Source organism: Mastomys coucha, unplaced genomic scaffold, assembly GCF_008632895.1.
Source record: "Mastomys coucha isolate ucsf_1 unplaced genomic scaffold, UCSF_Mcou_1 pScaffold20, whole genome shotgun sequence".
Classification (NCBI taxonomy): Eukaryota; Metazoa; Chordata; class Mammalia; order Rodentia; family Muridae; genus Mastomys; species Mastomys coucha.
The window spans coordinates 140100150-140127018 of NW_022196903.1; the positions used below are offsets into that span (position 1 = coordinate 140100150).

General features: G+C 44.7%; 1 protein-coding gene across 1 annotated transcript in view; it reads right to left on the reverse strand.

Annotated features, from left to right (window-relative positions):
- Nucleotides 1-5700: 5700 nt before the first annotated feature.
- Itpr2 (inositol 1,4,5-trisphosphate receptor type 2) overlaps nt 5701-26869 on the reverse strand; it is a 421140-nt gene continuing 399971 nt past the window's right edge. Inside the window, exons 56-57 of the mRNA XM_031383897.1 lie at nt 9514-9675; nt 5701-8939 (exon numbers count right to left, since the gene is read on the reverse strand). Coding sequence (XP_031239757.1) covers nt 8853-8939; nt 9514-9675 — 249 coding nt within the window. The 3' untranslated portion in view covers nt 5701-8852. The remainder of the gene's footprint in view (nt 8940-9513; nt 9676-26869) is intronic.

Here is a 26869-nt window from a genome sequence, read left to right on the forward strand (position 1 = left end):
GGCAAGGTTCTAACAAGCCACAGACTGTATTGGAACACTCCACACCCAAGACTATTCTCTTGACTTCTGAGCCATCCTTTCTAATATGACTTCTTTCCACTTCTGACTTCTCTTGACAGGTTTCCTTTGTATCCTATCCTTGAACTTCTCTTAACTCCCATCCACTATTTTGGTTCTTTCTCTCTGTCTCTGTCTCTCTCTTTCTCTCTCTCCCTCTCTCTGTGTCTTTGTCTCTGTCTCTCTCTGTCTCTCTCTCTCTCTCTGATTTCAGCCTAGACATCCAGACTCATGTTTCCCTCTCCAGATGTCTCTAAATCACAGAAAACCCTTATATCCCAATCACACCAGACTTCTGTCCCTCACCCTTCTCTACTCTTGTGTCTGCCTAACTTCAATATTTTTCCATCCAGCTAGTGACAAAAATCCCAGGAAGCATTTTGGACTCTCTTCATGTCTTAGCTCTCATTCAGTTGAGCCTAGAGCTTTCCCATTTGGAATGCCTCAAGAACCTGCTGCCTCTCCTTTTGCTACGGGAGTCCACCAGCAGTAGGTTGTCTGCCTGCCTGCCCTGTTCAGGCTTCTGCAACATTCCTCATATTTAAACAATACTAAATAAATGTTGACACAATTGCAGACATAGGCATAGAGGTAGAGGGTAGTTTATAAAAGCCTCAGTGCCTACTGATTTGTATATGAACTCCCCTCTCTTTGTTTTCTTCACCCAGGTTTTCCAAGCTAAGCATTGCTTTCTCGAATGGCCCATCCAAGTAGGTCATTCATTGCTCCAGTTTTATGAGGAAAGTGTTGCTCTGTCATCCACCATGTTAGCTCTGCAGCTCAGCTCATGCCATCTGCACACTCTGTGCAGCTGCTGTCTTTCTTTATGCCAGATGTTGAAATAAATGTTTGGGAAAAGGCCAAGGGTGTCTCTCACTGGTCTCATATTTGGTATGCTCACTTGCATACAAATTTTCAGAATTAGATTTTAACCCTGGAGAATTTTCTCTTTTATGTGGACAGAAATTTTACACATAACTATCTAAGGTGCTGAAGTCAATATGAACTTTGGCTGTCATGTTGGTCAATAAACATTCCTGTGACTCTATGGAGAAATACAAATGATTTTGCGCCAAGTCGATTTTAGAACATGCTAGCTGGATATTCTAAACTAAAACTTTTATTTCCTTTAAAAATATTACTAAACTATTATCAAACTAGCAATTTTGAAATCTATAAAAGATTAGAAAACAAAGAATAAAGGAAACGAAGCGTTGTTATTTCACAGTGAATAGTATCACTGTTTTGCGTTCTACTGAGAAGTGTGCTTTTGTAGAATCGAATCCCACAGCTACTGAAAAAAAGGACTCGGCCTATCTTCTGACGTTGCCTTGGTCCTCATCCTCTTTGTGCCCTGCATTGCATCTCTCCCTGTGTCTGAATTTTAAGATTCTAAGCACTATTCAGCTCCAGGTCTTTGGTCTGCAACCATCTTTTAAACGATGATGAAGATATCATGATATTTTGGACAAAGATACTTTTTCTTATTTTATACTTTTCTTGAGCAAATCTTGTAGGATTGCTTGTATGCATGTGTGTGTGTGTGTGCGCGTGCACGCACACGCGTGTGCATGTATGTATATGTGTGTGTATGTAGGAGCAAATCGCCACAGCACATGTGTAAATATCAGGACAACCTTTGGGAGTCATTCTCTCCTTAGCCTTACTTACAGGAGCAGGTTCTCTGTAGTTATCCCTGCTGCCTCACTGTGTGCCTTAGCCTAGCTGGGTGAGCCTCTGGATGGCTACCCTGTCTTTGCCTCCATCTCTCTTCAGGGGCACGGACCTGCTTACTGACATGCACTGCCTTTTTTGTGGGTTCTTCCAAGCTGAACTCTGGGTCATCAGGCTCACACAGTGACCACATCTACCCATGGCCATCTTGAGGCCTTGGCAAATCTTGTAAGATATGTTCTTCTGTCAGATTTTTGGTGTCTTATATAACTTCGTTATTGTAGTGGTTTGAATAGGAATGGCCCTCGTAGGTTCATAGATTTGAATGTGTGGTCATTAGGGAGTGCTGTTACTTGCCAGGGATTAGGAAGTGTGGCCTTGTTGGAGGAAGTGTGTCATTGGGGGTGGGCTTTGGGGTTTGAAATGCTCAAGCCAGGCCCAGTGCCTGCCTCTTCCCACTGCATGCAGATCTGGATGTAGAACTCTCAGCCCCTTTCCCACCACCGTGTCTGCCTGTGTGCCACTGAATGCAGATCTGGATGTAGAACTCTCAGCTCCTTTCTCACCACCATGTCTGTCTCTTCCCACTGAATGCAGATCTGAATGTAGAGCTCTCAGCTCCTTTTCCAACACCATGTCTGCCTGTGTGCCATCATGTTTTCCTCCATGCTGATAGTAGACTAAACCTCTGAAACTATAAGCTAGCCCCAATTAAATGTTTTCCTTTATAAGAGTTCATGTGGTCTTGGTATCTCTTCGCAGCAATAGACTGAGCCCAGTTATCTGGGTTGGGTTTTGAAACAATAATGATTTTGGTTATAAGCCCCAATATCGTTGCTTTGACCAGCAAAAGGAAAAGATCCTTACATTTCCATCTTCTCTGTGGGAAAGCTCTTTTCCACGCATCTTTGGGGCTCTCTGGCCTGTAGGTTGTTTTGTCCTCTGTGGTTGGTATGGTAGGCTGGAAGTGGCGAAGGGCTTTCTGCTGCCACAGCTTGCCCATTTCACTTGTAACCCATTGGTCGGAATTAGCAGAGTTGCATGCTGGGATGTGAATAGCATTATGGCATTACTTCTTTCCAGTTGCTGTGGTAAATGCCTTGTCAGAAGCAACTTAGAGGAGAAGAGTCTTGTCACTTGGAGTTCCAGGTTCCAGACCATCACAGCATGGAAGTTACAGTGGCTAGTGCATGAAGCAATGGGTCATACAACATCCACAGTCAGGAACAGAGAACAATGGCTGCATGTATGCTAGGGCTCAGCCTGCTTTCTCCTCTCTTAGACAGATTAGGATCCCAGCTTAGGGAATGGTACTGCCTACAGTAGAGCTTCCCATCTTCATCAATGCAGTCAATGCAGCCCCCTCAGACAACCCTGGCCAGCCTGATCTAGACAACCATTCATTGAGACTCTGTTTCCAACTGATCCTGTATTATGCCAACTAATATAGATTATTATATAAATTAATATAAAAATAAGCATCACTGTCATTGTTAACAGACATGAACTCTAGGAAGTGATGATTTGGGGTTATGTGAATTTAGCAGAGTTCCATTGTTTGTAAGGTTGCCTATGTTAGGTCTGAAGGAGATATTTTCATGAAATCTGGATAATAGATGGCATGAAGTGGTGGCAACTTTGTTTGGAAGGAGCAGGTGACAGGTTCCATATGGCTCACCCTGGTCTCTTGGCTCATGTGCTGGCTGTGAGACAGGAAGTGGCCTTTGGCATCTGCAGCCCCCGTGGACACCCTTCTTTATCACTCTCTAGTCCTGCATGGGAGCACATGCAGTTCGTGGGAAGGGTGCCAGCTTCATCTTCAGCTCACCTGCACTACAGACACCTCCAGTTCACCTTCCAGCTCCTGTATCTCCTCTGCCCAGCCCCATGGACTGACTCCCTTGTCATCTTGTGGCAGAAGCACCTGCATTCCCTAAAGCTTATCACCCTCCTCATGCCAGCCATGACATCTGAGCCAACTCTAAATCTCTCAGCCATATTAGCCACAATAACTTCTGATTCTCTGATAGAACAACAATTGATATTCATACATCATATACCCAGGTCTGTCTTTATAGTACGATGATCAAAGAATTTTATTTGTAACTAATGCCGAGAAGTTGAGACCGCAAGCACCACTCCTGTTGAAAGAGGCAAAGAAAAAGGTATTGATGTAGAAAAAGGAGGCTATGATTGCCTCAAATGAAGACCGATTGGAAAAAAAAAAACAAAAACAAAAACAAAACTAACAAAGCCAAAGGCAGGCATTAGACAGTAGCTTCAATAGCTTGCCTCTGTTACAAAATCAATGAGCAATCCCAGAAGACGACACTGTGCCAGGCAAATCCTAAGCTGGACTTGCCTGGAGCGCCTGTGAGAACAGAACACGCTAATTCCAGTGATGCCCACCTTTAATCCTGGCACTCTGGAAGCAGAAGCAGGTGGGTTTCCAAGTTTGGAGCTGCATACTGTGGTCTACACAGTGAATTTTTGGCAAGCAAGGGCCATAAAGTGAATCACCTCCCGCTCCCAACCCCCTCAAACCTCAGAGGATTTCAGTCAGACCTGCTTTTCTCTCTGTTATCCTTGTCGGCCACAGAGTCTGCGTGATGCTGTAGCCTCGCCGGTCGGGGAGGGCCACAGGAGACACTCACACCCACCTTCTAGCCTGGGGTTAGTCCTCCTGAGACTTCCTCAAAACACCCAGGTGAGTAGACAGAGGCTGTGGCCTGGGACTTGCCCATAGCTCGCTCCCTCTGCATGCAGAGTCTTGCTGTGGGTACCAGTCATTGTCACTGGAAGAGGAACTCACTTCCTGTCCTCCCCTGAGCCACCTGTCCTTTGACTGGAGCAAATCCAAGCAGGCCTTGCCACACTGCTTCAAGGAACTGGAAAATATCCACAGCAAAGAAATCTATTCATAGACTGCATGTGCTTCACATCACCTGGGTGGGACTTGGGCTGCAGAAGGCTGGGTTTGCTCTAAGACAGCGGTTCTCATCCTTTCAATGCCTGCACCCTTTAATACAGGTCCTCACCTTGTGTATAGGTCCTCACCTTGTGTACAGGTCCTCACCTTGTGTACAGGTCCTCACCTTGTGTACAGGTCCTCACCTTGTGTACAGGTCCTCACCTTGTGTACAGGTCCTCACCTTGTGTGGTGACCCCCCCCAAACCACAAAGTTATTTCCTTGCTACTTCACAGCTATAATTGTGTTACTGTTATGAACTGTAATATAGATATCTGCCTTTTACAAGTCTTGGGTGGCCGCCTGTGAAAGGGTCATTCAGTCCCCCTAATGGGCCATAGCCACAGGTTGAGAATCACAGTTCGAAGGGCACTGTCCTTGGGGACAGCAGATATCAAGAAACAGAGATTCCAAGATGACAAAGGATCCGTGTCCACTTCTGGGAATCTGAAGCGTAGATGTATTTGTGTGTGTGAGAAAATGGGAGATTTGGCCAGCTCCCGAAGGAGCCCAGGCTCCCTGGCTTTGTTGTGTGTCTCAGTCTTGCTAAGTAAAATAGCAATGACTCCACACCATAGAGATATTGCTCAGAAACATGGCAAGAGAAGAAGGCACACATAAGATACAAATTCATTTTATTAACTTATAAGTTATCCAGTCCTGAAAGTATGTTAAAAAAAAATCACCTTTTAAAAAGACGATATAGACATTCTCTATTGCCAGAGGGAGGAGAAGCCACTTGGTGAGGTGAGTCCTGGCACAGTCACCTCATGCATTAGTCAAGTCAGTTCTGAGGGAGGTGTGTACCCGGAGTCATCTTCAGGGTTCTCTATTTCCATGCATATTTCGTTCCATTTGATTTCGGCACTGTGTCTTCTACACAGGAGTTCTATCAAGTGTTATTTCAGAGGCAGCAGCAGGGCAAGTGAGTTCAGGGCCTCAGGTAGCCTCCAGCATTTTCTGCAATCTGGAACTGGCTGTCAGGTTTTGAAAATACAGAGCTTATCATGGCTTACACAGCCTTCCTGCCCCCCTGCTCAGGGAAGGGCCTCAGATCTACAAGCAGCTCAGCTCTTTACCTGGCTCCGCAGGCAGGCATCCTGTCTGGACTTAAGAGGCCTGCTCCCTCCAGGGCTAACTGTGTTTCATTTCCCAGCAGTGTGGAAGGGGTTACTCTTCCACACAGCATGGCCATCTGCATGTTTACGGGTTCTGAGCTGTGAGTAGGTCATGGCCGTCTGCATGTTTACGGGTTCTGAGCTGTGAGTAGGTCATCACTATTTCGCAGGAGTATTCTTATTGTCTGGGTCCCAGGGATGGGCGCTTGGCACTCCCTTCCTGTTAGATAGCACCCTGGGAAGTAAAGCTCTCAGTGGAGGACTTCATCAACTCCCAGCCCTCCTTGCCTACACTTAATTCCAGGGATGGAGCCACATCACATTACAGTTTATAATTAAACAACTTTTTGGAGGCATCTGCAAGTCCAAGCTGTAAGTGGGAAATATGAGGATCTGAATCAAATGAATTAGCTTCCTGAAATTATCAACAGTCTACCAAAAACTGATTTTTTTCCACGGGGTGTGGGTTGGGGGCAGAGAAAATGGCAAATTCGTGAAAATAAGCCCTTCCTGACAACTTTCTAAAGGGTAGAAATAGCATCTTTGTGTGCGTACAATTGGCCAATGTTATATCTCTAGACAGTGTAAGATCTCTAATCACAAACAATCATTTTAATTTAGGAAATGTCTTTGATTAAACTCTTGAGATGCAGAATAGAGCACACCTGGGAACAAACCCTTGTGTAAATTAAAAATATCATTCAGCGAGAACTGTGACTTTTAACCAGTATGGATTTTAATAACCTAAATATTAAATATTTAAAAAGCCCTCCCTAGCATATAAGTCAGAGGTGACTGTATTTTTAATATCACTATATACATATGAAAATACCAACTATATCCAACTTCTGTCAACTACTCCAGCCACATTAACAAACATACATAACAAATATACACTCACCTGACACCAAATTTCCTCATTTTTAACATCTTTATGAATTCAGTGTCCTAGAAAGTGCCTTTGTTTTGTCTGATGTTTTTAAATTTTTGCTTTATAATCTTTCATCTTGTAGAGGGGAAGGAAAAAGAAAAGTGCAGCTGAAAAAAACTTTATTTTCGACATAGTTGAGAGCTTCATCAGGTGAAAGCTTTTGGATATTTCCCACAGGAGAAACCACAGTGTCGAACTGTGAGCTGCCGGCACAGGCTGGGAGGTCACAGCAGACAGAAGCAGCTGAAGCGGCACCTGCCCTTCTGATTGCCCAGAATATTGTACTGTTGCAGCATTCATGGCACTGGGCTTTAAACATGGCTGCCTTAGCCTAATTTTGGTGACACCCTTAAAAAAAAAATAAAGTTTGTGATTATAGTTTAAAATTTTAGCAAGGAACTAAGGGTACCTGCACACAGGTCTCTGACAAGGGTCAAAGGTCAGTGGTATGCTGTTTTAGCCTAGAACACCTGAGGTCACACCATCAGCATCTTCACACTGGAGGCTAAGAGAAGCACTGCTCTGGCTAGGAGCACTTCCTAACTTTGGGTGGTCCTAGTGTGTGGGGATCGAGTCCTAGTGAATTTAGTCAGAAAGGGCACCTCGGTATTTCCAAGGCTACACCCATGAAGTTGGAACCCATTCGGGTTCCTGCCTGTACAGCGGGTCTATATAGACCCAGGATTTGATTGATTGACTTTTTTTAGGAGCCAGGATTTAACTTTTTTATTTTTAATTTTTAAGAGCTAACAGCTAAAACTGTATTGAAATGCCATAAAGCTTTAAAAGTTGTAACAAACCCCATGTGGCCCTTGGTGGCTCAGAGCTTAAAGAATCTGGAGGTCAGAGGGTCTCTGGTTTATAATGTAGTGTCTTGGCTGGTGGCCCCTCACCACAAGACTGCCTCACACTTTCCTCATCTGTCAGTCTCTGACACCTCACACAGTCTCCAAAGGAAACCTCTCCTTCCGGGTTACACTTTTCCCTTGATGAGTTCTGGTTGCATGAGTTGACATGAAAACAGTTTGGGGGAAGGAATTATGATCTGCCTACCTCTTGAAAAGCCATTACTCTAATAGTCTTAAGTAGGCCATTGAAATGTTGTATATTCTACAGTTCTTAGATGTCCTCCCCCGCCCCACCCTGCAGCTGCAGGGATTGAAAACATGAAGGTCCTCAAGCACCTCAGATATAAATCAATCAGCTTTTAAAAGGCAAGGCCCCTGGAGGCCTCTCAATGTTCACTGTCACCCTTTCAATGTGTCTCTTTTCAATGCCTGTCTATTTTAGTAGCATTCAAAACATTACTTCCCGGGTCTTATGGTCAAGCTTCCCTTCTCCAGGTCTTAGCACGCATGTGACTTTGAGCACACACTTAGCCAGTTCTATGAGAGCTTCCTGTTGCACAGGCCCACACAGAGTCCTGGAGACAGCAGCCCTGATCCAGTTTATGGTTTGCAGTGTGTGGAGTATGAACTCTGAGTGAGGCACTGAGGGGTAGTGCTCTGAGCCCATCATGTCTCCTGCCAAGAAGAAAACATCCAGCTAACACGTGAGGTTCGGAAGTTTAATGACACCTTTTCAATTCTCCTTTTTAATCTTTTAAGTTTTTCCTTAGTCAGACTTAGCCAGCAGAGTGTGGCTTCCTGTCTCAGTGACCCGAGTGCCACAATTCGAAGAAACAAATTCCAGCCGGTCATGACATGACGGAGGCTGCCGCCATCGTGTGACACAAGTCCGAGGAGGCTGGAGGCTGCAGCCATCGTGTGACACAAGTCCAAGGCCTATCGATCTAGCAGGGGGAGGTCTGCTACTCCGATCAGACTCTCCCACCCCCTCCAGCCCCTCAGGCTGGCCACCACTTCCTGCCACATGGAGAGTCTGTGCCCTATGCTGTTTTTTTTTTTTTTTCCTAAGCTTGAATCTTCTCAAGCGTGCAAACACAGTTACAGATTGTTCTGGGAGCTAAATGGCTCAGCATCTTGGCACTTGGTTGTTTTTAAGCTTTTCAACAATAGCCACTGTTCGCTCCCCTCCATCTCCATCCCTCAGTGATGAAGCAGGCATCCGATGAAAGGCTGGTCACGGCGTGCCCCCATGGTGTCAGTGCGGTGGCATGTGATGGTTCACATGGGGTGTGTTTGATCCAAGGAAGCCCAGCCTTTGCTTGTTTTTCCTTTGTTCTGTCATCTGGGGAAAGAGAGAGAGTGTGTTCAGCTGGTTTTGTTAATTCTTCCCCAGTGCTGTCAGCCACCGAGGTCTTGTTTTCTTTCCCAAGAGCCCACTGTCTGGTTCCACATATGCTTACCACAAAAGAAATTATTTTGAAAAGTAAATTACCATAAACAGAGGTGGTGAGATAGAGCAACCCCTCTCTCTGTGGTTAGGAAACGGATCTGCTGTGTTCTTATCGCCGTTGCTGTAAGCACTTAAAGGCCACCAAGGGGCCTGGCGATACTCTCTTTTATGAGTGCTAAGGACGCCATATGATAGAGGGTTGATCAGGATGTTACAGTGGAGGCTATTAGGGAATACCTGCCTTTCCAACAGGCTTGGCTACCTGAAGCCTGGAAGGAAATAAGATTTATCACCAAGAGCAAAGGGCTCCTGCCTTGTCTTTCCACAGAGTGAGAAATGCTTGCAGGTGTCATGGGGGAGTCCCTGCTTGCTGGTTTCTTTCCTGGAGATTCTGGGTCCCCTGGCTCGAACCTCCCCCTACCCACCCGCCAGGCCCCGTTCCCTTCCCCTGAGCAAGCTTACTGACCTGCTCCTTCAGCTCTGCCAGCTGCCCTGACAGCTGCCTCACCAGACCCATGGTAGACTCCAGCTTCTCCTGCAGGTTCCGGATCTCATTTTGCTCACTGTCACCTTCGTTGCTGACAAGTGACATGGCTCGCATCCGAGGAAACCAGTCCAAGTTCTTTTCCTAGGAGGAAATAAATGTGCAGGAACCAGACAGTGAGTGTGGGAGGGAGCCGGAGGCACTGCAAAGAATGTCTCAAGGTATGATTGTTGGAATTTAATCAGTGTCTCAATTAATCCCAGCACTCTGGAAGCAGGAGGATTACTTGGACTTCAAGGCTAGTATGGGCTACATAGTGAATTTCAGGCCAGCCTGAGCTACTTAGCAGGATTGTCTCAAAGGAAAAAACAAAACAAAACAAAACAAAACTCAAGACTCTCTCTAAGTATATATACCAAAAGGTCCCTCTCTGGCTAGAGGCAGAAAGAGGCAGGATTGGAGTCAAGGAGTTAAAGACTCTGGTCCTCGTGGTCTGAGAAAGATCTTGTCAGCAATGGCTTCCTCCAGGGTCCCAGGTGGTCATGGGTGAAACACCTGGGAGCTACTGTGTAGCCTGTGGGCAACCAATGACTCTGATGGAGGATGGGGTAGGGTCTGATGGTAATGAGAGTGGACTGAGTGTGAGTGTGTGTGTGTGTGTGTGTGTGTGTGTGTGTGAGAGAGAGAGAGAGAGAGAGAGAGAGAGAGAGAGAGAGAGAGAGAGAGAGAGAGAGAGAGAGAGAGAGAGAGAGAGAGAGAGAGAGAGAGAGAGAGAGTGTGTAAGAGAAGCATGAACTGCTCCTGAGCAGGAGCTTGGCAGGAAGAAAGGTTCCAGTTCCAGCTGCCCACGCCTCCATCCTCTGCTGAGGTTCTGTACCAGCTTGTGGGCTGTGGTTCCATGTGGGGAAGAGGGGAGCGGAAGGGCACAGCCTGGGGCTATGCTGTCTGCTCCCTTTGGAAGCACTGTATTTCAGTGGGGAGATTCCCCCGGATAGCAATAGCTGGCACCGCTTCTGCTATTTGCTGGGCAGACTGGGTGTGTCCTCTGTGTGTTTCCCCTCCCTTGTGGTAGACACCCATATGTCTCACAGTCTGCCTACATGTCCAACGCCAGAGAGTCACAGGGTATAACCTAGAAGTAGTTTTCAATCTTCATTTACTGCAGCATAAACTGTAATGTACCCCCATCTCCAGCATGTTAGTCACCCAGTCAGAGCTGGGATCCTAAGCCTTTGCACCACAGACATTGTGGGTGTGCCCTGCCTACCTGCCTGCTTCTGAGTGCCTTCATCTGACACCCCTGCAGGGAGCTTCTTGCTTATAGTTCTTTCCCTCCCGGGGAAGTTGGGGGAAATGGCTGAGAAAACCTCTCCAGTAGCCTCCATCCATAGGACCATCAGGGCTGCAGGGAGAGGGCATTTATGGTCCCATTTCCATCTTGCCTTGGCATGGTGTGTATGTGTGTGTGTGTGTGTGTGTGTGTGTGTGTGTGTGTGTGTGTCTGAGAGAGAGAGAGACAGAGAGAGAGAGAGAGAGAGAGAGAGAGATTGAGTCTTCATGGTTCCTTATCACCAGTAACAGGAAAAAATTGATAAAGGATTACAGAAAAAAAATCAAAGAGAATTAAGTTGCATTTAAACAGGGTAAGTCACTAGCATTTTAAAGGAAGACCATCACTTTCTCTGAAGGTCAGTGTGACAAACTCATTCAGTCACTCCTACCACACCTCTTTGTGTGTGGGCACACACGCGTGCATGCGTTTGTGTCAGACAAACTGCCAGAGTGAGTTCGTTCCTGTCACCATTTGGGACCTGGGAATCAAACCCATATGCCCAGCTTTGGCAGCAAGCACTATGGCCTGCTCAGCCATCGCTTTGGCCTGGGGAAATGGAGTTTGGCCTGAAATCTTCTGAAGCCAGGGATGATAACGTTTGGGCAACTCTGCGAACAACTTTACTACTGCAGATCTACATCTAAAATGGTGAAGGCAGTAACCTTAACATCACCTGACTTCTGCCACAATGAAAATGTCAGAATTTTCAGAATCTTAGGACAAATCCTGCAGAGTCCTTTCTGACATCCTGAAAGTGACCAGCTAATTCCAGCAGTGGCTTCGTTGCCTTCGGGCAATGAACCAACCAACATCTGAGAGGGCTGTGCAAGAGTGACACCCCTACCAGGCTTGTGAGGAGACTGGGGGCAGAGAGGACAAAGGCAGAAAGCTGCCTTTGCTAGGGGCTGAGTGTAATGATTTCTTCATGTCAGAGTCCCAGAATTTCCCAGCTCTTCTTGGGTGTGTGTGAGGTAGAGAGATGGCCACCACTGGTGTCTTCCAGAGGACAAACTGTGTCTGGGACAGGAGATGGGAAAAACTCAGGGGATTAAAATAAAGGCTTGCTATATACCTTCATTCTTCTTTATGTCTGAATAAGGATGCATAACAAATCAGGGAAAAGGGCAGAACTGAGACCGTTAAGAGAAATAATCCAGATTCAAAGATGAATATGGAGTGTTTTATATCATAGGAAGTTAAGTTCAGATTCTTAGACCACAAGAAGGTAAAAAGGGAGATTAAGATAGGGTGGGGATTTAAGAGGATAGTGGGCACATGTGACTAGGAAGAAAGGCAGTTTGCCAGGGGCAGACGTGTTGTGGTACATCAGGTGACGAAGAGTCAGATGATCCTAAATCAGTCCCAGGCTCGGAGGCAGAATGTCCTCAGCAGATTCCTCCTCGGCCAAAGAGAACATAAGATGGAGTAGGTGAAACCACCTCTTTAGAAAGGCTCCTGCCCGGCTGGGTCAGTCATGTTCACAGCTGCCTGCGTTTCAGGAAACAACAGCAGCTCTCTCTCTCAGGGGCTGCTGCTGGAGCTGTGGGGCCACGGGACTCTCACTCTCTGCTCGGTCTGCATTGGCCCCTTTGTTTACTCATTCCTTTCATAATTCCTGCTTGTGATTCCTGTGCGGTACTAGGCACCAGGAAACAATGGTAAGTAACGCCCAGCCCAGCCTCTTGCTCCTCTAATCCCCAGCCAGTCACAGATGTCAAAGGCAAGGACAAGCTATGATGGGAGGTGCCAGGGAGCAAAGATGGTCTGTCTCTGCCCTCTGGGCTCCATTCTCTCTCCTTACCCCCTTTGGATTTTCTGGCTGCTCTCTTTGTCAGGTTTCTCCCTCTACCCGCATGTCAACTGACCATATCTGAAATGAAGGTATATGGGTAACTGTACAATGTTTAAAATTAAGAAATGCTGAGATCCTTGCCCCATATCGCTAGGCAGTGAGGCTCGACTTTCATCCTCAACTCTACCCACCCTACTGTACCCACCTGGCCTTTTCTCTAGACAGGCACTAGATTTATACTGCCAACTCTACCCATACCTATGACCTTAAGACTCACTCTTCCCTCTACGGAGGGGCCCTATACCTGTACATGTAACTCTACCCACCCCTGCAGAAGGCATGAACATGATGACATGCCCTGGCCTGCCTCCCCTCATCCATTCTTTAAGGGACTCAAGACTAGCATTGCCAATTCCACCAGGAACTGTTGCCTGAGGTAAAGTTCTGACCCCTCACACCTGAAGCTTAGCTATGAGCATCTTCTAACTCTACAGAAAGTCTGCTCTGGGTTTACAAACCTCACTGAGGTGAGCCAAGTCTACTTCTGATACCCCAAACGCTGGGCCCTTAGCCCCACTCAGCAGCTGGTCAATTATCTGACAGATTGGAGTAATAGGACTCAGCACTTCAGCCACCCACAAACACAAAAGGCAAGGCTTCTACAAGCACTACCAGATGCCTAGATCCCACTGCAAACACGAATAAACAAATAGTAAGTCTCTACCAAAAGTTAGTCCTCCCATTGTAATTTCCCCTGAGAAGAGTGACTTAGCTGACACAGAAGATAATGGTTCAAGTAGAAATAATGAAAAATGATCAAAGATTTCAAAGAGGAGATGAATGCCAAATTAAAAGATTGCAAAAAATGCAATTGGATAAAATAACAAAAACAATTCAAGACATGAAAACAGAATTCAATAGAGAGATAGAATCTCTTAAGAAAAGCCAAAATGAAATGAACCTTGAATGCAAAATTCATGAATTCTAACAAAAAATTTAGAGGAAAGTTTATCAAGAGATTGGATCAGATGGAAGAGAGAATTATCAACTCTGCAAGACAAAATAGAGGAATTAGATCACTTGGACAAAGAAAATTTAAACCTCCATAAATCCCAAGGACAGAGCACATAGAAACTCAAGTCTATAAAAAAGCTCAAACCTTCAGAATAAATAAGTGTAGAAAGAAAAGAGACCCATGTCAAAGGAACAGAAAATATTTTCAGCAAAATTATAGAATAAAAATTCCCCAATTTAAGAAGAGATGCCTATCAAGGACCAAGAGGCATACAGAACACCAAATAGACAGGACCAGAATAGAAATTCTCTAAGTCATATAATAGTCAAAACAAAGAAAAGATATTGAAAGTGACAAGAAAAAAAATCAAGTCTCATACAAAAGCATGACCACCAGAGTAACAGTTCATTTTCCAGTAGAGACTATGAAAGGCAGACAAGACTGGACCATGTTCTATAAGTTATAAAAGACTATGGATGCCAGCACAGTGTAATATACCCAACAAAACTATCAGATTTAATGTATTACCACTAATCCAGGTCTATAGAAGATACTGGAAAGAATACTCAGACTTGAAGAACAGGATAAACCTGCACAGAAAGGCACAAAAACAGTTCTCCACAACACTGAATCAAATGAAAGAATAGCATATAATTAACCAAATGACAGAAATTAATATATACTGTTCAAGAATAGCTCTTACTATTTAATAATAATAATAATAATAATAATAAAATTAATTTGGTCTTAACTCCCCAATAAATAGAAACAGACTAACAGAGTAGATCAGAAACAGGATCCACCTTTTTGCTTTCTTCTGGGTCAGTGATAGACTTCACCTTAGGGACAGAGAATCCAAGTAAATGAAACGAGGAGTCATGCAGGTGTAGCTAGTCTAATATTTGGCAGAATAAGACTTCAAACCTAATCACAAGAGATACATGGGATTCTTTATTCTTATTACAGGAAAACCCCCAAAAGAGGATATTTCAATTCTAAATATGCACTAAACATCAGAGCACCCAATTTCATAAAAGAAGCGCCATTAAACTTAAAAACACAGATCAACCCCAGCACAGAGCCAATAGGTGATTTCGATATTCCACTCCCACACACACAGTCATTTGGAAAAAGGAGGAAATTGTGACGTTCAATCACATCAAATAGTCCTGGCAGACATCTTCAGAGCATCCCATCTAAAAACTAAAGTACATACGTTTTTCTCTGTAGCCCAAGGGATTTTTTTTTTTTTTTTTTTTTACAAAATTTACAAAATAGATTACAAGGCAAGCTTCAGCAAATATAGGAAAATTGAAATTACATCCTGAATTTTATCTGATCGCTATGGATATCAACAAAAAATAGAAATAACAGAAACTTATGAAATCTGGACACACTTCTGAATATAAATTGGGTAAAGAAATCGAGAAGGAAATTTAAAAAATCTTAGAACTGAATAAAAATGGAGATACAGCATAGCAAAACCTGTAAGACACAAGGAAAACGGCCACAGGAGGAAAGTATACAACATGATGTACTTACATCAAAAAATTAGAGATCTCAAGTTAAAAATGAAGTGAGGCACCCAAAGGCCTTAGAAACATAGGAGTAAACAAGAAAGAATAGATCAGAAGAGACTCTCAAACACAGCTCAAATTAACAACAGAATGAAAGTAAATACAAAGATTCGATGAAACAGTTATTTGAAAAGACTGATAAACCTTTAGCCAAAGTAGCCAAAAGAATTAGAGAAGATCCAAATTAGAGAAGAAATGGGAGGCACTTATAACAGACACTGAAGAACGTCAGAGACTTATTCAAATATACTTTAAAAATCCATATTCCACCAAACTGGAAAATGTAAAAGAAATGGATAAACTTCCAAATGGATGAGCTACCAAAATTAAATAAGGACAAATTACATGATTTAAGTAGACCTTTGACATGCAATGAGATGTCAGTAATTAAAAATCTTCCACCTAAAAAGCCCAGGCCAGATGAAGTCATTGTAGAAGTCTACTAGACTGTCAAAGACATGAAAATTCTCAATAAAATACTGTCAAAACTAATTTGAGAATACATCAGAAAGACTGTCCACCATGATCAAGTCAGTTTCATCCCAGAGATGCAGGAGTGGTTCAAGAAACGTAATCCACCACACAAATAGCAACCATATGGTCTTCTCTCTAGCTGTAGAAAAGGTCTTTGACAAAAATCCAACATCCATTCACAATAAAAGTCCTGGAGAAAGGAGGGATAAAGGGTACAATACAAGATCAACATAATAAAGGTAGCATGTAGGAGCCCTCACACAACATCTTCCTAGACAGAGAAAAACTCCAAGTAGTTCCACTGAAACCAGGGACACAATGGTAATCCCTTTGCCTACTCCCATTTAAGTAGGCAAGTCTTAAAGTCTTAGAGTAGTAAGTGAAGATAAAGTAGATACAAATAAGAAAGGAAGAAGTCAAAAATATCCCTATTTGTAGATGATACAATTCTATTATGTGAAACATTCTAAAGACTCTACCAGATGACTACTACACCTGATAAATAGGTCAGCAAATTAACAAATAGTTAAAAAAAAAAATCAGCCTTCATATATATAAACCACAAATATACTGAGAGAGAAATAGAGGAATACCACTCACAATAGCCTCAAGAAAAATAAAATATCTAGAATAAGTCTAACAAAGAAATGAAAGATTTTTAAGAGAATGAAAAAATAAATTGGACAAGAAATCAGAAAGTGGCAAAACCTCCCATGCTTATACCTTGGTAAGAGGAATGCTGTGAATGACTATCCTTACCCAAGCAGGACTCACATATAAACCCATGCTCCCACATCCACCCAACTTTTGACAAATGGAGAGAAGGAAGCAGCCTGAAGAAGTACTGCTTGTCCAACTGCATGACCACAGAAGAATAATCAACATGACCATATCCTTTATCCTGTATAATACTCCAAAGGGATTAAGGATGTCGACACAAGACCCAACACCCTAAATCTGACAGGAGCAGGGAGGGACTAAGCTTGAATTCATTGGTGTAAGAACAGACTTTCTGAGTAGCATCTCCATAGTAAAAGGCTTTAATACCAATGATTAATAAATGGAGCCTCACAAAACAAAAGCCTCTGAGCATCAAAGAGTACCATCACTCAACTGAAGAGTCAGTATGCAGGCTGGAAATTTTTTTTACCAGTAATATCTTTGAAAGAGTGTTAATATATATTAATATAATATATAATATATATTTTGAGAATATATAACTCAAAATTAAACAGCAAGAAAATCTAAGCAGCACAAAACTAAACAGAGTTCAGAAAAAAATGAAAACAGCTGAAAGAGATATTTAAAAATGTTCAACATACATAGCCATCAAGGAAATGCAAATTCAAACTACTAGAGGTTTCATCTAAGCCCAGTCAGAATGGTTAAGGTCAAGAAACAAATGGTGACAAATGGCAGCATGGACACTGGGGCTTGGGGACACTCTGGAGGAATTCTGGGAGTGTGAACTGGTATAGCCACTAAGGAAATATGTGTGGAGGGTCCTCAAAAAGCTGATAATAGCTCCACATATGGTCTTGGGAAGAGGACTCCATATCTTACTTGAGATATCCATTAAAACTCTCAAAGAATTAATACATTTTTAAGAGAAAAATAAAATTAAATTTAAAAAGGCTTTTAAAAATCAATGTAGAAAGTGTTCTTTTCATGAGAACAACCTTAAATGTAAGTATTATATATGCTTTTAGGTTCTTATTGTGTTCCATTTTCTGTTGAAAGTACTCTCTCTCTCTCTCTCTCTCTCTCTCCTCTCTTCTCTCTTTCCTCTCTTCTCTCTCTCCTCTCTTCTCTCTCTACTCTCTTCTCTCTCCCCTCTCTCTCTGCCTCCCTCCTCTCTCCCCTCTCTCTCTGCCCCCTCCTCTCTCTCCCCTCTCTCCTCTCTCCCCCTCCTCTCTCTCCCCTCTCTTCTTCCTCTCTCCTCCTCTCTCTCCCCTCTCCTCTCTCTCCCCTCTCTTTTCTCTCTCCTTCCTCTCTCTAACTCCCCTCTCTCTCCATTCTCTTCTCTCTCCCCCTTCTCTCTCCCCCTCCTCTCTCCCCTCTTCTCTCTCTCCCCTCTCTCTTTACCCCCTTCTCTCTCTCTCCTCCCCTTCTCTCTCCCCTCTCCCTCTCCCCTCTTTCTCTGCCCCCTCCTCTCCCCACCCTTTTCAGAAAAGAAGTTTCCTTTTCTCTATGGGGGAGGGGATGGTGAAGTGGCTACCCTGTCCTAAGCCAGAAGGGCAGGCCTGTTGACCTGCACAGCTTCCTCACCCTGCTGGCCTGTGCTGTGTTCCCAGCTAACACAGCGGTCTGATTCCACTTTACGCGGCATATCTTGTGGTCATGCACATGGTGATCAGATTCCCAGGCCGATGCTGGTTAGTCAATATGACATCATTTCCTCATTTCAGCAGAACTGATTACATGTGACTAGAGGGTAGCCTAAAGCCAGGGAGGAAGATTAGCTTCCAGACTCCTAGGCTGCGGGGTTGATCCTTCCTAACAATTCAGTGAAGTACAGGTCTTCTAGAGGCTTCTAAAACGTAAGACTCGTAGATGAACTTGTCATTCCTGACATGTCCACTTAGGACCCATAATCCTCTTGACGGGGCTAATTTTTAGAATAGTGTGTTTGTCTAGGAGACTGCAAGAGCAATAGATGGAAGTGAAGAGAATCTCTCAGAGTTCTTTTAGTAGTAGGGCAGTGTGACCCATTGATGTCTACAGCTGTTCAGTCGTCGCAGACTGTTAGTGACACTTAGAGACCCCGTGTGGTGTTCACACTTGGTGTTTTCAGGTGACACTGCATTCCTGGAGCAGAGATAGTGCTGTGCAATGGTAGGGCACCAATCAGAGAGATGGGACACCTGGGCTTTGATGTCATCATGACTGAAAGCATCTGATGTATGGGGCAGATGGGTGTCTCACTCTCCAAGTCTCAGTTTGCTTCTCTGTAAAACAAGAATGTCTCCCTAGGCATGTTCATACCTTTCCCTGCCCTGTGTTTCATGAGCTCTGAATGCAAGGTAAAGCTTTAAAATTCAAGCTGCTGCAAATAGACTTGAGCCTGTCAAAGCTCAAACACACAGAGTTAAGGCTGGAAGCAGCCTTGAATCACAGAGCCCAAGCCAGCATGTGCATGTGTATGTTTTACTGTGTCAGAATGGGACTAAGAAATAATGAGACTGGTCTGGGCCAACCCAACATTGAGGATTTGTCTTTTAAGAAAGCTATTAGCATTTATGAAACATCACCCATGTGTGTGTGTGTGTGTGTGTGTGTGTGTGTGTGTGTGGTGTGTATGTGTGTGTGTGTGTGTATATGTGTGTGTGTGTGGTGTGTGTGTGTGTGTGTCTGTGTGTGTGTGGTGTGTATGTGTGTGTGTGTGTGTATGTGTGTATGTGTGTGTGTATGTGTGTGTGTGTGTGTGTGTGTGTGTGTGGTGTGTGTGTGTGTGTGTGGTGTGTATGGGTGTGTGTGTGTGTGTGTGGTGTGTATGTGTGTGTGTGTATGTGTGTGTGTGTGTGTGTGTGTGTGTGTGTGTGTGTGTTTAAGCTGGAGGGAAATGAAGATCTGACCTTCTGAAACAAGGCAACAGATCCCACCTTGCCTTGCGAGTGCCTGGCATTTAGTCCTGGTGAGGCCAATACCCACAATTCCACAGAACAAGGATTGCTATGATCTTACTCCACAGCCTGCAACCTGAGGCAAGCTTACGTGCTTGCCTAAGGCCACAGAACGGTGAGTGGCTGAGCCAGGCTCTGGTTCTTGGGGAGTCCCTCTGCCTCCTCTGAAGCTGAGGAACAGGATTGCAGGTCTAAGGCCCGGCCCAGCTGCAGAGTGAGCTCAACCCAGAAACTTGGTAAGAGTAAGCAGAAACAGAATGCAGCTGCAAGGTGGCTCAGCTTCTGGGTGCTTATCGGTGTGCATGAGGCCCTAGACTCAGTTCTCAGCTCCAGAAAGCCCAGCTTCTCAGCTCTCTGGGAAAGCCAAGTAAAACAGGGATTACAACTGGACTCTCTTGGGTTACTTTCCCAGGGCACGCTAAAGGTTCATTTACTAAAGATCAGGAACACATGTCCTGTCAGTATTGAGTCATGGACCCACATCTAGGTGAGGAGGGAAAATGCTGGGGGTTGGTAGAGTTTGGCAGAGGGTTTTCAGATATCACTCTTGAGAGGCAACACGCAGCAATGCACTTGGTTCTGCAACGGAGTACCATCTAGCCATCTGATACCCCCTCGCCCAGCTTCCACTCGCCAAGGCTGTGCGCTGCGGAACCCTCACAATAACCGTTCTCATGATGGCCATCCTAAACTGATCTTTGTGTTTCTTACTGGATTGTCCACCATAAAATTCGTTTGCAAAGCCTCCTGGTACAAGGAGAAAAAGTACCACGGCCGCAAGTTAAGTGACCGATGGACGCATGAACCCCTAGACCGCGGGGTCTGAGCAGTAAACTCGGCACCCTCGGGTGACAACTGGCAGCGGTCGTGAGAAATGAGGTGACTCCCAGGAGGGTAAGAGGGGAAACTTCACAGGATGAAGCCACACTTTGGACTTGGCCGCGCACAAGGGAGAGAGAAAGGAGATTGTATGCACCTTTCTGGGAGCAGGAGGCTGTTGTGGACTACTGACCACAAGCTGAGCATAAATTTAATAAGCCTAGTCAGGGAAACGTCAGGCTTTGGAGGGCGGGAGTCGCGGCCCCTCACCACGGCACAGTTTCATGTGCGTGCCACAGGGAAGCTGCCACTCATTAGCTGCTAGGTTTTGCAGTTCTGATTCTGGTGTGGTTTGGCGAATAAGCTCCCCATTTTTAAGCTAAGACCGCTTGGGTTTCATATACTTGACACACCTCTATGGTTTTCTTTAAGAATTTCACTGATTAATTGATTTTATGATTAATCGATTACCTACTCAATAGGGTACTTTGAAAGTCAAAGCCAACGCATTTCCTACATATAAACCTTGCTTCTGACGTGGAATGGAACTAAATAGTCAGGTGCAATTTTAAAATGCTTTGCTTTTTTTTTTTGGCTGTTGGATACAGTTACTCAGTTTTGGTAGGATCACATTGCCGGCCTGAGAGGCTTACCATATTAACCAACTCTGCTTCCAATTGAAGTCTAGCCTATTTGTCTTCAGTAAGTCTGCATCATCTTCGGGGTTGGTAGTGTGTACATACGCCTTACAGTTGTCACAGGGGCACAGCCACTTTCTAAACACATCATCATTTTCCTTTAGTTTATCCACGTTCCCCTCCTAGCCCCAGCTCCCTCTTCAGGTCTACCCTCTAAAGCTAGGTACCATCCTGCAATAAACAACTTGATGGATCCTTTTTTTCTGGTTCCTATAATGATAGCCACAAATCTTTGCAATTTCCTGGGTGACGGAGGTGACTTTGCTGTTGGGAGCCCCAGGATTACAACTGGTTTTGTCCTAAGGAGCTGACTCAAGGTGGGTTCCTAGGGCTAATGAGTGAGTTCAATCCTGTGGCTAGTGATCCAGCCAAGTCAAAGCACAAACACTCTGGTGAAACTGATGTGCTGGCTGATGAAGGGCAAGATGCAGAGAGGGTTGGATGCCCTGTGCTCCCTCAGACTGCACCCACGTGTGCTTCTATGGGGCTGCCCTCCTTATTTGTATCCTCTGTGACACAAAGGCACAGTCAATCTTCAGAATAGTGGGTTGCAAGTTATTTGAGGAGTTATAGCAAATTACTAAACTTGACCAAATGGAGGCAGCCCCAAAATGTATAGTCAGCCATTCGGAATGTAGGTAGCCTGGGGGCCCTTAAAGATCAGCTCGAGTTGGATGTCTTGCTGGGGGTTCCTCCCCGGCGACATGTGAGATTTGTATTACCTAGAGGTGGCTGTACCCAAGGTGAGCCATGATTCACAAGTTGGGGTAGAAACTGGCCAGCAGGCATTTAAGTAGTCGCCAGTTCACAGGCTCTGAGTGTGCTAGCTCCTGTACTGGCATGGAGGAAAGAACATTCATGGGAGAGATGGTAAAGAAATGGAAGGCAGGTGATTCTGGCCACTGAGTTAGCTTGGGCACTCCCTTGGCTTGTGGTTGCTGGTCTGAGACCCACAGAGAAGAACTAACAAATGGCAGTATTGCAGAAAGCCACAGAGGATGGGGCACACCCAGGTATAGCTATGGCAGCTCAGACATGATCCTACAAGGCAGAGAGGTTTCCCCTGTGCAATGCTCCCCAGAGAGGTGCTTTGGATTTTATTTATCTTCTCCTTGGATCCTGAACAGGGACAAGATGTTGTTAGGTAGTGGGCTCACTAAGGTCTCTTGCATCATCTAACCCTAACCCTGACAAGAATTGGAATCCACCCATCAGCCTGCCAGAGCTTTGTGTGTGCTCTGCCCATGTCCTTGTCAGGACTGAATTTTCTGTATTATACACATTGACAATGCTGGTACTCTTCTAAAACTAAAGCACCAGTAGGTACTTAAACAGGAGTGTGCAAGTATGCAAGCACATGTGTGTGTGTGTGTGTGTGTGTGCGCGCACACACACACATACGCGCACATACACAGAAAGGCAGACAAATAGTGTGTATCTTTAACTCTCTCATTCTTTCTGGAGAGAGACGGGGGAAGCAGATGACGTGCCTGCCCAGTCCTTGTCTTTCTCACATTCCAGCCACTACCTGTTCCACATGAACAATGTCCAAGATGAAAACCAAGAGAGTCCTAGATGGAGGACTCTGTTTGCAGAGCTGAGAAAGCTGGTGGTGGCTGGAGAGGCAGAAGTCTGTGACTCCCACTTTCACCCCTCAAGAAGTGTTTGATCTTTCTGACAGTAGGTAAATAACACCCAGCTTGCAGGATTCCTACAGATTTAAGAACATGCTGGGAGAAGATAGTGTGGGGGGAGTAAAGTGGGGGAAGCCTGTGTTCACACTCTGCTTCTGGGGGGTGGGGGCAGGAGGAGGAGTGGGCAGAGTTGGGGCAGGCAGTCTAGGTGTGTCATGTGTCACCATATGGTATGGCAAGTACCCAGAGAGTGGGAGGTCTGACCTGTCACCATCTCATGGGATTATGACGTTCCCCAAATTAACACATTTTCAGAGACATGAATGACGAGTCACCCTGACATGCCCTTTGCAACTTCCCCCTGCCACTTGCAACTTGGGACTTTGAGAGGGTTCCCCATCTACCTGCCTCCACCCTCTGCTAGCTAATTCAGGATGAGATCAGTCATTTCTTCTGTGTCTCCTACATTTTTTTTTAAAAGTTTTGAAAACAAACTCCTCATTGCCACACTTTCAAAATCTACTCTTGAGAAAGCCATTACCATGGGGTGCGAGGATTCTATTTATGTCCCCATTCTTCACTAGGGTTTTCTGATTAAGCTTTGTAAGGAAAGAGAGCTCTCTGAAAAGTCAGCAGACCTGACCTATTCACATATTGGGACCATTGCTATAGAAGGAATGCCGAGGCTTTGTTCTGGGGCACACATACTGGGGATCCCCCTGCGCTTCTCCTTCACTGTTCGTGATACCCAGAGAGTCCTCAAAGAGCTACTTGCAATCACCGAGTTAAATGAGCCTGAGCTCTGACAGGATTCCCCTCACGCAGGGAAGAGTGCTGGAAGCTCAGGCGTTGGAGCCATGCATGGCTCTGCCACAACATCACACTTGGAAATTAGATTCTAGGAGATGCTTGCACTTTGGCCCAGTTTGTAGCTTCTGTAGGAAGACTGTGAATACATAGCTACTTCCGAGCTGACAGGGCTCTTCAGTGGCCTCACAAATAGGATTTATTAGAATTTAAATTTATCATCAGAATGGAAAATGGATTGTGTCACCAGTGTTAGCAGCCAAGACTTCCAAGGCCCCCTGGAACTCGCTTTTATCTTCTGCTCCCCAGCCAGAGCGCCACGTTGGGCAGGCCCGGGCACTTCTCTGGCTTCATTTTACCAGAATTGGCCCTGTCTTTGTGTGATCACCATCAATATTTTATAAAAGACATTGTAATTAGTGCTTCAAAAGTTTATTTCGCAGGCCTGGAGAGATGGCTGAGCAGTTCAGAGCACTTGCTGATCTTCCAGGGGACCCTGCTTTAGTTCCCTGGTGCTCATTTGGTGGCTGATACACATCTGTAACTCCAGTTCCAGGGGATCTGACACCCTCACCTGGCCTCATGAGCACCAAGCACACATGAATGCATAGACATATAAGCAGATAAAACATCCATACACATAGAATGAATTTTTAAATTAATTTTTCAGTTTTTCTTTCTTCCTTTCTTCCTTTTATTTTTTTTATAATTAGCATGCTTGTCTGTCCCACACAGTGCCATGAGCATCGCGTCTGGCTGTGTTGGACACTGGGTAGATGGGCTAAAGCTCTCTTGCCTGCCCAGCATCATCTAGCAGAAGGCTAAGGCTTGGTCCCTCATCAGAGCTTATGCATTCTACTGTACACAGGATTTCTCAGGTCTTCCAAATAACCTTTTGCTCCCACTTTGCCCCACTGCCTCCTAATTCTTCTCAGTTTCCTTAAAGATCTGGTGAAGACTTGATGATACAAGTGCGCACTCAGCTTGTCCTCGTACAGACGGCACACGGTTACTAACTAGTTCAGGAATAATGGTAACTTAAGTATGGTGACCTAAGACACAGGGATACTTAGGGCAGCGTGATATATAAAGTCTCTTCCTTCCCCTTCCTTTTCCTTGTTCTTCTCCTTTCTCTTCCCCCTTTCTTCCTTTTTTCCTGTATACTCTGGGGGCTCAACATAGGGCTTCATACACGCTTGACAACTGTTCTACCCCCACACTACTGCCATTAAGGGATTCTTTGAGTAAGAGATTCATAAGACACACTGAAAGGAAGGTTGGCCGTGCAAAACAAACTACATTTATGTGCAACATTTTAATAAGACCAGTGTGTAAACAAGACAAGCTATTTTAATGTACACCATCAGATTAAGTAATAAAGTTAGAAAGAACTTACCCTACGGAGACTTCCATTTTCTTGCAAAGTGGGGCTTCACAGGGCACACACAAGTTGTCATGTGCAATATAAACCTTCTATCTACCAAACCCACTTGAAACAGAACCTCCTGTCCCTCCTGTTATCCTCCTGTTTGCTTTAGTCACAACCTGTTGTATAGGATCCCAGTGTGTTGTGAGGGCTGTGGAAAGTCACGTGACCTTATTGACTGTTGTTCCAGGGCAGGTGCCTAACATAATGCGGGCCATGTGGTTGATAAAGTAGTGACTGGATGAACTAGGTTTCACAACAAGGCCAAGGCAGGTTCAATGATTTCCAGTAATCTGAGAGCAAGTACATGGTATGGCCAAGATGCACGGCCTCCTGGCCTCGTCTACATGCAGTAACCTGTGCTGAATGACAAGGTCACAGCAACACATCCCATCTGCTCCACTAAACATGCACATCACACAGTCAGTTAGCTCGCTGGCTCCCAACCTCTGCTCATTAAGCAACTTTGTAGATGTGTCCTGGCTCCTCAGAGGGGAAAATACAATGGCTGGCTGTGTACTGTAGGAAATGAGCATTTGCCTTGCTGAATCAAGGACACTCTGGCATATCTACATGCTGCTCTCCAAGTCTGCCTAGGGGATGCCTATCCATTTCATTCTGTGTGCCTGATAGCATCTAGGCTAAGAGCTGGTAAGGGTTGGCACGGGATCTGCACTCTGTCACCTGAGAGAGCCTGTGGCACGGTGCTGTTCCAGAGACACCATCTGCCACTTTGCAGGGCAGCCTCCCTCGGTGGTACCTCGCTATCACTGTGTTCTATTTTTAGCAAGGCCGTGTTCTGACTCCAGTTGTCTGGTGTCGTGTGGGAGTGCTAGTGAGGAGTGTGAACTGTGAGCTGAGGCACACAGAGGTCAGCTGACCTAGTGTGACCACAAGGACACGCCGCAGCTTTACTTCAGGGCTTCTGACAAGGTTCACACGGGTTCTCCATGCCAGCCAAGAGAGGGGCCCAGAACACCACCACCACCACAAAGCATGAGATGTAACTAGAAGCTTGATGAGAGCCAAAGCATGGGTAGCTAGGAATATTTTTACTTCTGTGGAACACTGAAGATCCCTAATGCAGGCAGAGACTTTAAGAACTAGCTCCTGAAGATTTAATAAGATGAATCTTTTATTTTATGAAACTCAAAAAAATTTTTTTACTTATTTTTTCCCTTTTTTCTCTTGTGTGTGTGTGTGTGTATATGTATGTGTATGTGTACTGGTACTCACAAGCAGGTGCACCCAAGATTGAATGTTAAATCTACCTTTATTGTTCTTCTACCTTGTTTTTTGAGGCAAGGCCTCTTAAACAAACCCAGAACTCACTTATGTGAGCTCTTCTTCCTAGACTGCATGGTTGGTCTAGGGATCCATGTCTCCATCTTTTGAGGCTGAAATTGCAAGTAGGCCACCTGGGTCAGGATGCCCACATAGCATTTACATGCATTCTGGGGATCTGAATTCAGATCTTCTTTATTGGGTGGTTAGCATTTTAACTATTGAGCCATCTCCCCATCTCTTAAACTTTTTTCCTATAGCATACTGCATCCTCAAACTCATGACAAAAAGAGATGCTTATTAAGTAAATACCTCTAACATGTCAAAATGTATAGGCTTATTTACCACCATACGTGTAAATTTATAATGTTTTATGTCTTATAATAAAATTTTGTTTGTGTATCTTATTTAGTTTCTATTACTGTGCCAAAACACCATGACCAAGGCAATTTATAAAAGAAAGCAGGGATGGTGAGATGGCTCAGCGGGGAAGAGCACCAACTGCTCTTCGGAAGGTCATGAGTTCAAATCCCAGCAACCACATGGTGGCTCACAACCATCCGTAATGAGATCTGACGCCCTCTTCTGGTGCATCTGAAGATAGCTACAGTGTACTTACATATAATAAATAAATAAATCTTTAAAAAAAAAAGAAAAAAAGAAAGAAAGAAAGCATTTAGCCAGGCAGTGGTGGTGCATGCCTTTAATCCCAGCACTTGGGAGGCAGAGGCAGGCAGATTTCTGAGTTCAAGGTCAGCCTGGTCTACAGAGTGAGTTCCAGGACAGCCAGAGCTATATAGAGAAACCCTGTCTCGGGGGAAAAAAAAAAAAAAAGGAAAAAAAAAAAAGAAAGCAT